The sequence below is a fragment of the Petromyzon marinus genome, chromosome 13 (genome assembly GCF_048934315.1).
Source record: "Petromyzon marinus isolate PM22_M1 ecotype Great Lakes invasive population chromosome 13, UKy_Petmar_22M1.pri1.0, whole genome shotgun sequence".
Classification (NCBI taxonomy): domain Eukaryota; kingdom Metazoa; phylum Chordata; class Hyperoartia; order Petromyzontiformes; family Petromyzontidae; genus Petromyzon; species Petromyzon marinus.
This window is the reverse complement of record NC_133679.1, coordinates 15,618,775-15,634,067: the sequence shown is the minus strand read 5'-3', so window position 1 is coordinate 15,634,067 and position 15,293 is coordinate 15,618,775. Positions and strand designations below refer to the sequence as shown.

General features: G+C 55.8%; 1 protein-coding gene across 1 annotated transcript; it reads left to right on the top strand.

Annotated features, from left to right (window-relative positions):
• The first annotated feature begins 3,090 nt into the window (after positions 1-3,090).
• GOLPH3 (golgi phosphoprotein 3) lies at positions 3,091-14,668 on the top strand. The gene is made up of 4 exons (XM_032953689.2): positions 3,091-3,580; positions 9,895-10,026; positions 11,227-11,341; positions 12,243-14,668. Exons 1-4 carry the CDS (start codon positions 3,344-3,346, stop codon positions 12,665-12,667), a joined length of 909 nt encoding a protein of 302 aa, XP_032809580.2. The 5' UTR covers positions 3,091-3,343; the 3' UTR covers positions 12,668-14,668.
• Positions 14,669-15,293: the final 625 nt, after the last annotated feature.

Below are 15,293 nucleotides of genomic sequence, written 5' to 3'. Positions count from 1 at the left end.
GCTCTTTTCCGCTGCTGGATGGCTGCTGCACGTGCTTGCTTGGCGGTGCTGGCGGTCTTTTTCCTCTGCTGGATGGCTGAGTCGGCACAACGCTTGGCCGATGGTTGGTTGACTCTTTGTTTGTTGGCGCTGGACGTTCCGCTCTGCCGCTGCTGGATGGCTGGCACTTGATGTAGGAATAATGTTTTGATTGATACTTTGCCTTTTGCTCTGAACTACGCTCGTTGATACATCGTGACTCAGCGATCCTCGCTACTCAGCGAGGCTCGCTCCTTGGAGCCAGTCGCTCGCTGCGACTGCTCGTCTTGTGGACGTCTTGAATCGCTGATCTGTCTTGACTGCTTTTTGAAAATGCGGCTGACCGTTATATTCAAATACATTCTTCTCTCTGTGCAGTGAAGGGGGGGGGCGTGGTCTGTGTGTGTGTGTGAGTTTGTGTGTGTGTACAGATGGCGCCTGCGATAACGATCTGTTTGCCCTGGCGTGAATTTCCTCTCTCGCGCTCTGCGGGAGAGACAAAGATGGTCGGGAGCACCTTCTCCTCTCTATACTTTGAGTTAACATCGCTCAAATACCATTTGGTCCCATGTTCACCAAGACTCGTGTTTGTGACTACGTCCTCCCGACGCACCTCTCGGGTTACCGAGATTCGCATTATGATGGAGTTATTAAAAAGAAAAATAATTTTCATCCTGAGTTTAAGAGGTCCGTTTCCAGATTGTTGGAATCCATTTCCCTTGGTTCTGTAAGGTTCTATAATGGAATATCGTTTAAGGTAAACACGTTATTATTAATGTTATATTGCAATTTTCTTTAAAACTTTGTTTGCCTGGTTGCCGTGTGTGGGGTGGAGTGTGTTTTCTCATTAAACCCGGCTGGCTTTTCCAGATGGCCCCTTGTGATAAGGTGTAATTCCTGCTTCTCCGCGTTGTGAGAGAGACAAAGGTGGTCGGGGTTGCTTGGGATATTGTTTAAACTCTTTCGTGAGTTTGCCCTTTCGCCGCATTCCTTCTCGGTATTCCTGCTCCCAAGTTTGTGATTTAACAGTAAGAGTATTAAAAGGTGAAAATCATTTGATGTCGAATTAATAATTGGATAAGGATTCACTGATGTGTCTGGTGGCCTGTTCTTAATTGGAGTGAGCGTTAGGACCGCTAATTTTATCTTATTCTTGTTGCCCTTTTAAATTTTAACCGTTGTTTCAAATAGCAAATAAGAAAAATATATGGTTGAACCCGTTGGAGTCCTCGTGTCTGGCTTGGCGGATCTGACCCCTGAGAGACCCCCCTCCCCCCTTCCTTAGGGCACATCAAACTCTTGTTCATCTGGAGATCTTCGCAGATAGCTGCTAACATCCTCGCCTCGAGAGTTTTATTATTTCTTTATTTATTTGTGGCCTGTTTACGATCGACATCTGGTTTCCTGTGTGGCTTACATGTTTCTTTATTTATATAAAAAAACATATCTATAAGCAAATATTATTAATATCAATTTTGGAAAAGCCTCATATATCCAACACAGGTCATATAAGGCATCTGACTCATCGGCTTTGCCTGCATCCCTCCACGGATGTTCGTCTTCGGTGGGGGAATAAGTAACCACGACCACCACTCCTCGCCTCCGATCGCCACGCTCCCACGCCCCCTTCATTCTATTGTTCATAAGAAGACCAACACCCTGTTGTTTGGCAGTCTGCTGCCCCGAGTAGAGGACTGTCCACCCCTCATGGTGGCAGGAGCCAGAACCGGTCCACCGGGCCTCCTGAATGCCACAGAGATCCAGGCGGTACCCGTCCAGCTCCTGACAGAGGAGTGGCAGCCTCTCCTCTGCAGTGAGCATTCAAACATTCCACGTGGCCGCACGTAGTGGCTTTTCGTTGTTTCTGGAGGAGCCCCGAGGGTAGAGATTCAATTTTCTGGCTCCGCCAATTGGGGTTTGGCCAGGAGACGTAATAGACGCCTGTCCCCCCGGGGCCTCCGGCACAAGCTTATTAGTTAGATATTTTAGACGTGGTTTAGTGGTAAATTTTTGAAGGTGGAGGGGTTACCAGCCCCTCGCACCCGACCAGAGCCCCCGTTTAGCCCCTGTGGTGGTCACAGACGCCATGAGAGGAGGAGCCAATCGGAATTGGCCCTCCCCCCACAGCACTGTCCACGACAGAGTTGCCCGTCCGGCACCACGAGGAGGTAGGGGGTTGTTTTGCCGGACTAACACACACAGACACACATACAGACAGACAACAACAACCGCCATTCGCCACTAACGTCACCACGACGCTTGTGCCAGGCCATGTGCACCTTGAGGCCACGTGAAGTGTCGAACGCCCGCTGGCAGGTCACGGTGCAGACCCAAGTGCCACGGGTCGACTGATTGAGATGACTGAGATGACTGACTGATGCACCACCTGTGCCCCCTACTGTGCCAACCTGCTGTGCTTTAGCTACCCGGCGCTCCGGTCGTTGTTGTGAGCGTCGCTCCTCCGCCCTCCGTTGTTGTTGGAGGGCGACTACCTCCAACTGCCCAGTAGCGTCCTTCACGAGCCTCCTCCACAGAGGCCGATCTTGACACCGCTAGTACCAGTCATCGGCAAGTCCACTCAGCTCCACGTCCTCCTGTACCACATCACTCCATCTCTTCTCTAGCCCGTGCCGCGCCCGCTTAGCCCCCTCGATCCGGCCGAACAAAAGCTGTTTCGGCATGCGGTGGCTGGGCATGCGGGCTACATGACCCAGCCATCGCAGCCTTGCCTGCCGGAGGAGCTCACCGATGGGACCTTGCCCAGATCTTTCAAGGATTTGTGAGCTGCTCACACAATCCAGTCTGGTTAACCCCAGGATGGGTCGTAGGCAGGCTAGCCTAAATGTTTCTAACCGGCGAAGATGTACCATTAAGGGGGTCCACAGACACACACACAGACATACACAGACACACACACAGACATACACAGACACACACACTTTCCCCTCCCCCCGCGGCCAGGCCGCAGACGCACTCGAGAGATTGCCGATCGGGTCGATCCCCGCTTCGTAGAGACGGCGGAGCGGGAGTGGTGGTGGGGGGGGGTGCAGGCGGGGCCCGGATCGACTCGCTCGGGCGAGCCACTGCCCCGCCTGGACGCCGCCGCCGCCGCTGCCGCCGCTGCCACATCCCGCGTGACGTCACGGCCGCCATGTTGTTGTCGGGCCGCTGAGCCGCGGCTCCTCGAGTCTCCTCCACCGCCCGCGCCGTCCACCTCCTCGTCCACACCTCCTCGTCAACACCTCCTCGTCCACCACCACCGCCGCCGCCCTCCATCGTATCGCCTCATTCTCTCTCTCTCTCTCCGTCCCATCTCGTCGCGGCCATGACGACCACGCTCACACAGCGCAGCTCGGGGCTCGTGCAGAGGCGCTCGGCGGCCACGGCGTCGTCGGCGGGCGGCGAGTCGGGCGAGGAGGGCCCCGAGGACCTCGCGGGGGGAGGCGCCGAGCTCGGCGGCGGCGGCACCGGGGCGCGCGACGCCGACGACAAGGGCGACAGCAAAGAGACGCGCCTCACGCTCATGGAGGAGGTGCTGCTGCTGGGCCTCAAGGATCGCGAGGTGAGGGGATGTGGCGGGGGGCACCCTTGGGGGGGGGCATGGGGAGGTGGAGGGGGAAGGCCACTCAATTTGGACCCCCCCACCACCCCCGCCGTTTTCGTTTCATTCGGAGCCCCCCTTTCTTCCTCACCGATACCCCAGCATCCGAGTCCCCTCACCAGTCATGTGTATTTCCAGCGCCCCCACCACCACCTACGTACCGTGAACCCCCCTCAACTGGGGGCCCTCAAATGGGGCCCATTACCCCCTCTATGGAGGAGAAGCTGCTGCAGCTGTTATTGATGGGGCCCAAAACTATGATATCTGGGGAGACTCGGGAAGAAAGGCGTGGGGGGGGGATAAAGGGGTAGGGGGCAGAACCGGTTACAGTGGCACAACGTGGGTCCCTTTGACCCCTTCACGTGGGTCCCTTTGACCCTTTCACGTGGGTCCCTTTGACCCCTTCGCGTGGGTCCCTTTGGCCCCTTCACGTGGGTCCTCGTCCCCTACGCCGAGTCCCCACACGCTCGCTTGTATCCACTTCCTGCTTCCCCATGGCTCCCTCGGCCCTCTCGCCAGAGTTGCGTCACCCGTCTCAGCCGGGTCACTTGGGTCATCTCACCTGAGGTCACACGGCTCAGCCGGGTCACCTGGGTCACCTCACCCGAGGTCACCCGTCTCAGCTGGGTCACCTGGGTCATCTCACCCGAGGTCACCCGAGGTCACCCGTCTCAGCCGGGTCACCTGGGTCACCTCACCCGAGGTCACCCGTCTCAGCTGGGTCACCTCACCCGAGGTCACCCGTCTCAGCTGGGTCACCTGGGTCACCTCACCCGAGGTCACTCGTCTCAGCTGGGTCACCTCACCCGAGGTCACCCGTCTCAGCCGGGTCACCTGGGTCACCTCACCCGAGGTCACCCGTCTCAGCTGGGTCACCTCACCCGAGGTCACCCGTCTCAGCCGGGTCACCTGGGTCACCTCACCCGAGGTCACCCGTCTCAGCTGGGTCACCTGGGTCACTTCACCCGAGGTCACCCGTCTCAGCCGGGTCACCTGGGTCACCTCACCCGAGGTCACCCGTCTCAGCTGGGTCACCTGTCACCCGACGTCACACGGCTCAGCCGGGTCACCTCACCTGGCTTCTGCCATGGCAACTCCTCGCCTAGGACCAGTCTCGTCCCCCCCACCTTGGACCCCTTTACCTGGAATCCCTCTCACCCGGATTCCCCTCACTCACTCGATTTACGTCATCTGCCACCCACTTTACATAAACCCTCTTTACCTGTGTCCCCATGGCCAGGTTGGCAATGAATATGTACACTATACACACGGTGGGGGTGGTGGGCAGTGTACACTCAGGTATTTAGGTATTATGTATACGCGTCCTTGTACATACCTGTGTGTACACATGGGTGTGGACACGGACATGTGTATACACTGGCAGTGTAGCAGCGGACCTGGTAAACCTGCTTACACACGCGTTGTGAACGTGTACTGGAGTAATGTAAAATTACAATCACAACCATTTAGGAAACTACTGCTGGATGATGGCCTCATTACGGGGTTTCTTTGACCATACTTCGCCACTGGCCAGTGCTGGTTGATGGACTGTTTCATGTATCACACGCGCCACTGGTGTTAGCCGTGGCCGAGAATCGAACTCAGCTGGGTTTCTCGTGCCGTACGCTCACCATCTCCGCCCCTCTTCGGGGGTCAAATGTTGGCAGATATGGGTGTATGCGAGTGTGTGTTTGACGTGTTCACTGCCGTGTCTTGTGAGTGTGTAACGCAATATTTACGTACTGTGTGTGCGCGCGTGCTGTTAAAAGGCCAAGAGCACTGGCGTGACCGCGATTAAAAGAGAGCGGATGGGATTAATACAGAGTTTGGATTGCTGTCATTTACATGAGGTGCAGTAAGGAGGGCCAGAGATTGTGGAGAGAGTGGCTGAGATTGTTTTGAGAGGATCCTGGAGTTTTAATAAAAGGGCCTGGGTAATATAGAGGCAGTGTGGAATTGTGATTTGATATAGGGCATGGCATTTTAATGTGAGTAGCCACAATGTGAAAGCGTATCAGTGTAAAAGTGGGCCTGATATTTCTAAAGTCAGTTTCTGGGATTGTAATGTCTCAGAGTGGAATAATTTTAAACAGACGCCCATGGATTCGCGAAGACAGCTGCTTGGATTATCACTAGACAACCAGGTGTTGGATGAGAGATGAGAGATTGGGATTGTGTAGTGAGTGGGATTGTTTCGACGGCAGCAGGGATTGTGAAACAGCTTGTGGTCGTATTTCAGAATCGCTGATTTTGAGGAGCAGCCCAGCCCCAGGGGCGCCCCTTGCTTCTGTCGCCCAACAACGACAAGAATGAGCTGGAGGGGGGCGCCGGGTTTTAAATGAGTTGACTTTCCGCTCTTAAAGAAAAGCCATCCCGCTTTAGTAGCCGGAGCGGTCCAACCGGTTGGTGTGCGTTGCCCAGTGTCTAGGCGTGAGCGGTGGTAACGTGCCACCACTGCCGAGTCCCGCTTCCCTCCCCGTGGGGACCGGCAAGGCCCACCGGGAAGTGGCGACACAATGCTGTGCCCTGAGAGCATGGAGGGCGTGAAACTGGTGCCGTACGTGATACTCTCACGTGCTGTGCAAAGGTCGCTGCTGATTTTCGCCGCGGTGGTGATGCCGAGAGTCAAAACACTGCTCGCCTGCGCATCGTCCACTAACCGCCTGCACATCATCCAGTTACCGTGTGGCAGTGCCAGCAATGGTACTGGTGGAGGGCACAACTTCCCCTACCCACCAGAGTAAATGGTATGTGCCAGTGTCCTGTTACCTGGGGGCAGGTGCACGCCACACCTTACCCCTCCCCTCTTTGCTCCACAGCGACAGGACCTGTAACATGAGGTGGGCTAATCCAGTGTACCTGTGTGTGTGTAGTATCTACCTCTGTGTCTACTGAGTACCTGTATGTGTGTCTACTGTGTACCTGCGTTTGTATGTGCTGTGCCTGCTCAATTTAGTACGTGGCATGCATTTCCCAAATTCCTATTTCTTATTTTTACAGTAATCGTGACATTGTTCAAACGTGAAATAACTAACATCGCCTGCCTTGGCAGTGTGGAACACTCAGAGATCAACTCGCCATGTTCACCGTTAAGACCGCCTAAAGAATGGGAGTGGGGCAGCGGCACGGCAGTTAGTGCACTGCATCAGGAACCCAGCCGCCTGAGTACGAGTCGTGGTCACGACCAACGTCAGCGATGGAGAGTGACTTGACATCTGGACTGGTCCTCCCCACCCCCCACCACCTTCCCCAACCCACACTAGCTTGGTAAAGTATGGTCACGCAAAGCCCTGGACAACCTGCAAGAGAAGACCTTTTCTGTCTTGTTTATTATCACAATTGCCAAACACTGGTCCAAAGTCCTGTAATTTGCAGCTGCAGAGAGCACTGGCGATCGCATGTAAGATAAGAATGGGCGAGTTTCTTGAATTGGCGAAGGTTATATGTAGGTGCTGCCTGTGACCAAACCACCGAGAGTGCGTCCCATCTCGTTTGCTGCTGGGAGCAAGGATTGAGCCCTGATGGTGAGGCGATGCGTGACCGCCGTGTGCAAAACAGGCTGCTGTGGAACTACGTGGTGGGCAGCAGAGAGCAGTGTGGCAAATTGTGTTTTGTACTTTACTATGCTCTTGATATCTATGTCCCTCATCTTTACCAGCCAGCAGTGACTTGGGTGGTGAAAGATTTACTTCAGTGATGTGCTTTTGTTGTGCTTTTGTCCGTCGTTTTGGTGACTCGGGTCGCTCATGCAAATGAGATTCACCGTGGTCTCTAGACTTCTAACGTGGTTACACAAAATCAACCTGACACTCATCTCATCTCACTCATTCACTCATTCTTATCTTGATCTCTTGACTTCTCACCTCGTTAAACAGAATACACTTTAAAGTGGTCTCACATCCCCCATATCTGACATGGTATGGTTTAGGCCTTCATCCAGCAGTGAATCGACAGAGGACTGTCAATTACATTTACGTCAGATCTCTGCTCTGAGAGAAAGGTCATTTCCTGAAAAGCCATCCTGCCGCACGCCTTCGTTGCCGAAAGACAGTGATGGCGATGAGCATATTATTATCAGAGTTGTCTCTTTTGTTTGCATTTTGACTGCTTGTGTTGTGGTTATTGCCAACATGATGCCTTGAATAAAGGTGTCAGTTTTTGTGCCAGTTAAAAGGGTAAAACCTATTACTAGAGCACGTTTGTTGTGACGTGTCCCTTTTGTTAAGTATCTTGTCGCTAGCGTGACATCACGGGTCGTCGCCGTGGCGGTGAGCGTTTTCTTTGCTCACCGTGCGTGCGTTCCGTTGTACAGCCCTGCTTCAACGCCGTCGTCGAGGCGGTGGGTAGTGGGAGCCAGGCCCTGCCCACGGGGTTCGGCCAAGCGGTTTAGACCGAGGCCGCGTGAAGCGCAGTCGCACGTCCTGTGTGGCGCAGCCGCACGTCCAGTGTGGCGTCGGCACGACCGCGAGCGGAGCAACCCCCCTGCTGACAACTTTTTTGTCTTCGTTTAAACATTGGGCAACGTGTCCCTTGGGTTTGACGTTGCAAGTCCGTTGCTTTTACTTGCGAGACGCCGCAGGACGCGACTGAGCCATGAGACTCGAACAAGGTCCAAGTTTGAGTGCGATCGAGGCTGGGAAGCCCCACTCCCCTCCCTCCCTTCTCACCTGGACGGCCAGGCAGATGGAGTCTGGCAGGGGATCTAGGCATTAAAAGGTGTAAAATTGGCCTTTGAATAAAAATTAATTAGGGAATTTTCGAGATGTCATTTCGGTTATCAATAGGAAAATATGCAAAAAGTAACTAGGGGGAGTTTGTAAGTTCCATTTATAAATAAAGATTCATCTTCATAAATTACAATGTCTACGCTGAAATTTTTACTTTTTTTAGCATTGTCTTGACGGTCACGTGACCCCATCCAGCTATTCGCAGCGCCTTAGGTAAAAAAATATATTAAAGCGAAGTTTTGAACACATCTGCTTTATGTTGTTGAACCATGAGCAGCTTGAGTCTCCCAGGGGTCTCCTTCGTGTTGCGTGTGGCTGAACAAATATGAACCTATTTTGTGTATGGTTTAGACGGGCAGGACTTGGCTTCCTGAGTAGATGTGCGCTGGATTGCTGCTTCAATGTCTCTGCAGCATTCTGAGAGGTCACAGCGGGTCACTACTGTGTGGTCTCACAGTGTCACTCATAGACTCGCACAGAGACACATAGACTCACATGGAGATCACAGCGGGTCTCGTCTGCGTGGTCTCGCACAGAGACCCCCTTGCCTCTAGACATTGTACAGGAATTGTCGCTCATGTACACCATCTAGAGATTATTATAACATTAAGAAGCTATTTAGACAAAGTGGGGATTCCCATCAGCTTGCATGGAGACTCGTAGACTTATATAGGCTCACAGACTCACATAGACACCCACAGCCTGGCGTGGCATTCACAATGATGGTCTGGTCAATGTTTCCGCAATTGCGTGCCAGCGTCGTAGGTGGCCTAAAAAGCAGGAACAATTACGTTTTTCCAGTGACGTTATTCCAAGAAATTTTGGATTGCAGAGATCTTCATCTGCAATGCTGAGCGTCAGTGCTACCCTCCCTGCCTCAGGGACACCCTAACGATGAGGTTTGGTTCTACTTTTATCGGTAGCGTCGTCATCGTCATTTTCAAGCAAATTGCATCTTACAATCGGCGAGGAACTAGAGACGAGCTGGAAGGCTGTCAGGCAGTGAGCCCGCACCAACAATAGCCAAGTTTTGCGGTCCTCTATATTAAGGTGTTTTTAGCCAATTGTATGTATGTTGAACTTATTTTACACTGTACGTAGCCAACCGTGCTCATTGGAGGTGAGTTCATAAATGTGGGAGGAAAACAGACTACCCTGAGAAAACTCACATGTACAAGGGGGCAACACTGTATCCCCATACAGATGGCACAGATGATATTTGCACTTTTATGTACTGCCTTCTGGCGAGCTAAGGTACAGCTCCTCCTCGACACCCACAGGAAAGGAGTTTTACAAAATTTATGCGGTGTTCGACCAACCCTCGCCGCTTCCAGAGTGCCGAATCACAGTCCGCTTGCATAGCCACCAATCCCCTTCAATTAACAGCGCCGTCACCGTGGCAGCGGCGTCATTGTTACCGTTATGGGAGCGGCGCCGCCTGAGTTGTGTGTGCGTCTGTTCGCGTGTGCGTGCCTGCGCGCGTGCATGCATATATCTGTGTGCACATGTTGTGTGCGTCTGTCCGCGTGTGCGCGCGGTGCTCGGCAGGGCTACACGTCGTTCTGGAACGACTGCATCTCGTCGGGACTGCGTGGCTGCATGCTGGTGGAGCTGGCGCTGCGGGGCCGCATCACGCTGGAGCCTTGCGGCATGCGACGCAAGAGCCTCCTGTCGCGCAAGGTCCTCCCCCTCCCACACTTGCCGCCGCTGCACTTTGTGCGGTTCAGGGTGTTGCTGCGCTGTGCAGGTTGGGGTGTTGCTGTGCGGGTTGTGGTGTTGCTGCGGTGTGCAGGTTGGGGTGTTGCTGTGCGGGTTGTGGTGTTGCTGCTCTGTGCGGGTTGTGGTGTTGCTGTGCGGGTTGGGGTGTTGCTGTGCGGGTTGTGTTGCTGTGCGGGTTGTGTTGCTGCGCTGTGCGGGTTGTGGTGTTGCTGTGCAGGTTGTGGTGTTGCTGTGCGGGTTGTGGTGTTGCTGTGCAGGTTGTGGTGTTGCTGTGCGGGTTGTGGTGTTGCTGTGCGGGTTGTGGTTTTACTGTGCAGGTTGTGGTGTTGCTGTGCAGGTTGTGGTGTTGCTGTGCAGGTTGTGGTGTTGCTGTGCAGGTTGTGGTGTTGCTGTGCGGGTTGTGGTGTTGCTGTGCGGGTTGTGGTGTTGCTGTGCGGGTTGTGGTGTTGCTGTGCAGTGCGGGTTGTGGTGTTGCTGCTCTCTGCGAGTGTTTATTTGTGTAGGGTGTTTGTTGTGGTGTTAGTTGTAGTTAAGTTATTTTGTTGAGTGTGTTGGGCTCAGGTGGTGCTGTTGTCGGGTTGTAATTTATTAGTTTACGGTGTTTGTTGGGTTAGGGCGTTTTGGGAAGTTGGTTTGTTGTGCTTGGCTGTTTATTGTGTGTGTGGATAGGGTGTTATTGCTTAATTGCATCATGGTATTTGTTGGGCTGTATTCGTAGTGCCTCAAACAAGCATCACAAGTTTCTGAGCGCAAAGAGAATCCAGAAGCACGGTTACACAGCGCACTTTTGCATGGAGAGTCACACGGGGTGTCCAGGACAACCAGTCAAGGCGTATACACACAACACTGTCGGAGATTGGGGTGTGGGTTTCCTGGGTAGGGTGTGTATGGGCATAGTTGGATTGGTTATGGTTAGTTGGTTGATGGTATTAAATTACATTGTTTTGGAGTTGTGGTGTTTATTGGTTGACGGTATTGGTCAGGTTGTTGCGTGAGTAGTGTTGGGGTTGGTTGAAGGGGCTGGATTAGTGGGTTAGGGGTTCTCTTCCTCAGCTCCATTCAACTCCTCTTCTCTCCTCTCCCTTTATCTCCCCTCTTCTCCCTCAATTTATTTAACGCCGCTGTCTCCCCGCATGTCTCCCCACGCATCCCCCCGGTCAGGTGATGTGCAAGTCGGACGCCCCAACAGGCGATGTGCTGCTGGACGAGGCCCTGAAGCACATCAAGGAGACGACGCCGCAGGAGACCGTGCAGACCTGGGTCGAGCTGCTGAGTGGTGCGCCTCACTCGCACGCTCACTCGCACGCTCACTCGCACGCTCACAGGCACGCTCATACGTACTCGCACGCTGTCTTACTCACTCGCTCACACGCTCATTCACATGGTTACTCACTCACTCGCATGCTCACTCACTTGCTCACTCACTCGCTCACTCACTCGCTCACTCACAGATTCACTCTCGCACGTTCACTCTAGCATGTTCACTTTTGCACGTTCACTCGCTTGCTCACGCACACACTCGCGTATTCACGCTCACAAGTTCACGCTCGCACGTTCACGCCTGCATGTTCACGCTCACAAGTTCGATCTCGCATGTTCATTCACTCACGCTTACTCACACTTTTTCACTCCCACGGTCACTCACTCGCTTACTCACTTGAATGTTCACTCTAACATGCTCCTTCACCAATTCTATTTCCTCAATTCAAATGCCTCAGCCCTCACCTCTAACCCCTTTCCTTTAACTCATGACCTCTAACCTTGTAATCCTTCCAGCTCGACTTAACGCTCAAGTCTCCCCTCTCACATCTAACACCTTACCTTGAATTTTTAACCCCACACTTAACACCTCGCCCTTCTCTTCTCACCTCCAGCCTCTCGCCTCTCCCTTCACCGCTGTACACCTCAGCCATCACTGCTCACCCCCCCCCCCCCACATCCACGTCTCACCTCTCTTCCCGTCTCTCTCCCTCGCTCACCATCGCCTTCCCCTATGGTGGAACCGTTGTCGAGCAGCCGCCCGCCCCGTTCCCACCACGCCTCGCGGCCCACGTCCGCGTTGTCCTGCGCCCGTAGTGGCACGCGGACATAAGGCGGCGCCCCCTTCCCCCCCCCCATCTCCCCCCCGCTCCGCTGCCCCCTCCCCGCGCTGAGCGGCGTGCGACTGTGCGGCGCAGGCGAGACGTGGAACCCGCTCAAGCTGCACTACCAGCTGCGGAACGTGCGCGAACGCCTCGCCAAGAGCCTGGTGGAAAAGGGGGTCCTCACGACGGAGAAGCAGAACTTCCTGCTCTTCGACATGACCACCCACCCGCTCACCAACAACAACATCAAGCAGCGCCTCGTGCGCAAGGTGCAGGAGTCGGTGCTCGACCGGTGGAGCAACGACGCGGCGCGCCTCGAGCGCCGCACGCTGGCGCTCGTGCTGCTGGCGCACGCCAGCGACGTGCTCGAGAACGCGTTTGCGCCGCTGGCGGACGAGCAGTACGAGACGGCCACCAAGCGCGTGCGCTCCCTGCTCGAGCTCGAGCCCGAGGTCGAGAGCGCCAAGCCCGGGGCCAGCGAAGTGCTCTGGGCCGTCGTGGCCGCCTTCACCAAGTAGCGGCCGCGGCGGCGCCGCGACCAGGGGGCGGTCGCGCGGAGGCGGTCGCGGCGTCGGGAGGGCGGGGGCGGCGGCGGGGATGACGGTGACGCCACCCTCCCCCCCCCCCACTCCCCTTCCCTCCGCGCCCCCACGCCGCGCGGACGTCGTCCCCGCGAGGACTTGCGGCGAACGCCGTGCGCTCGGGGCGCCGCTCCCCCCGGCCGCGGGCGCCGCCGCCGTCTCCGTTCCCGACGTCTCTGGGCGTCCCGAGTTGGCGATGGCGTTGCACGACGCGGGGGAGGTGCCTCTGGGGCCCGGGGAGAGGGGCGGTGAAGTGTGGGTCGCCTCGCTCGTTCGCAGAGCCGAGTGCGTCCGTAGCGAGCGAGGGATTTTTTGTTTTGTTTCATTCTTCCGAGACGGTGGGGGGCACGGGGCCTCCGCTCCGCCACCAGCTCGCCCCTCCGGCGCGGCGGAGGTCGTGCCCGGCAGCAGGAGAAGCTTGAGGTTTTTATGCAAAATCGGAGCAGTGCCTCGTTGCCAGCGACTGAGATCGGGTGCCCGGTCACGACGGGGGGTGGGAAGGGGATTGGAGGGGAGGCGCCGGCGGCGCTGGGAGGGTTGCGTCGTGGCTGCCTCGGCGAGTTTCCGTGCAGCAGAGGGAATCCTGTAAATTTCCAAATGGAGCTCCAGCGGTGTGGAGGCCCGAGGGATGGGTGGACACAGCGACGGACGTCACCACCCCCCCCCCCCCTCACTCTGCACCGCCACCCCCGCCTGGTGCTCTGCGGACTCGGAAAAGACTGTGCGCACAGCGGCCATGGACGGCGCTTGCGTAGAAGAAGAAGGAGAACCATGCGCCTGCTGCAAGCGTGGGCGAGCGAGCGTGCGAGTGTGGAGGAGCGAGCGAGCGACGAGGGAGTGCGGCAGAGTGGGCGTGTGGGCTGAGGCGCTGGCGGTCGTGGTGCTCGTGTCGTCTGGACCATGAGGAAAGCCGCGGTTTTATGCTGAGTGCCGTCTCATCAACCCCCCCCCCCCCACCACCTCTTGACTGTGTGCCCCCACTTCTGCTGTCCCAAGGCGACCGGGCTCCCCTCGGTCTTAATAACCTCACTTAGTTCGGTCATTCGGAGGCCGTGGATTTATCGGTGAGCGCCCTCGCCGTGCCCGAGTGACTCGCAACTCGACCGCACCCGTAAGAGGGAACTCGCCAGGGTTTAACTCGCTCCCTCGATGCTTCTAAATCAATGCGATGTCACATCGCGTGGACCAACAAACGTCACGGATTATTCATCGATGTTTGCCCTATTTGTTGCTGTTTGGAACGCCCCAGCCCCGATTAGCCCGTTGCCACCCCTGGCGCAGCAGCGAGCAGTCGAGTCCTGCCCAGGTTGAGGGTCGGGGAGCGAAGCGGCTAGGGAGGAGGGGGACCCAGCAGCAGCCATCATTCACTCCGCGTTTGTGGGAGCTGGGATTCTCGTGCTGTTAGATTGGTTAATTGCTGTATTTGTAATTAGTGGCCATGAGCAACGATCCCGCTCCCCCCGGCTTCACGTTAACGGGCCGGACTTCTGTCCCCCGCCAAGGCCCCCTTGCTGCTCCCCTTTGCGCTCCGCCCCTCCCTCCTCCGCTGTAAGAGGCTCGAGCGGGAGAGCGTGCGGATGTGTGCGCGTGTGTACAGGCTCGGTTATTCTCCCCTCTGTCCGCGTTGCTGGGCGTCGGCTTGATTTTTAAGGTGCGGTCGTGGTACTCGGGTTCATTTCGCCGACGTCTCGTCGGCAGCCGCGGCGTGGGGTCACGGCCGGGGGGTTGGGGTCACGGCCGGGGGGTTGGGGTCACGGCCGGGGGGTTGGGGTCACCGTGGCCCCCCCGCGGTGGAGCGCCGTCAACTGATTTGGGTTTTGTTGGGAGTCCTGTGTTCTCTAATCCTTCCGAACTGCATCTCTTTCTCGTGTATCAGCCAATCTTACTACAATAATAATTATGATGATGATGATAATAATAATAAAGCTTTCCTCGGTATTTGGGCGCACGCACACCACATGGGATTGATTCGCGGGACATGACTGCCCGTGACTGGCCTCGTGTCCACAACCTGTGCACCTGTTCCTGCGTGTTCTATGCTGATGGGTGTTTGTGGGCGAGTGTGTGCGTGTGCGCGCGTGTGTTTGTGGGCGAGTGTGTGTGTGTGCGTGGGTGTTTGTGTGTGAGGAGCGGTAGTGTAGTGGTTAGCGCACTGTGATATGATCCTGGCAACCCGAGTTGGAATCCCGTAAACGGCCAATACCAGTGACGATTTTCTGAACCGGTCTTGGCCCTTCCCTAGGTGGACTCAGCGTCACGTGAGTCCCTGGTGCAAAATGTAAACAGCCACGATGGAGACGAAGGCAGCCCGGCGTGGTGCTGGACATTCACCCCCTCATGTGCCGTGCTGCTGTCAAATAGGTGCTCGCTAACAGCTCTCGCCCCAACAGTCAGGGCTATGCGGGGAATTTTTATACATGCGAGTGGTAAACAAAGTATCTGGTGATGCTGCATTCGCAGTGGTGCACAAGCACAACCAAGAGCAACAACTCAACACAGTACACACAACGTGACGGGTCAGGGGAGGTTGATACTGCTACATCTTGCAGAGCCTCCGAAGTTG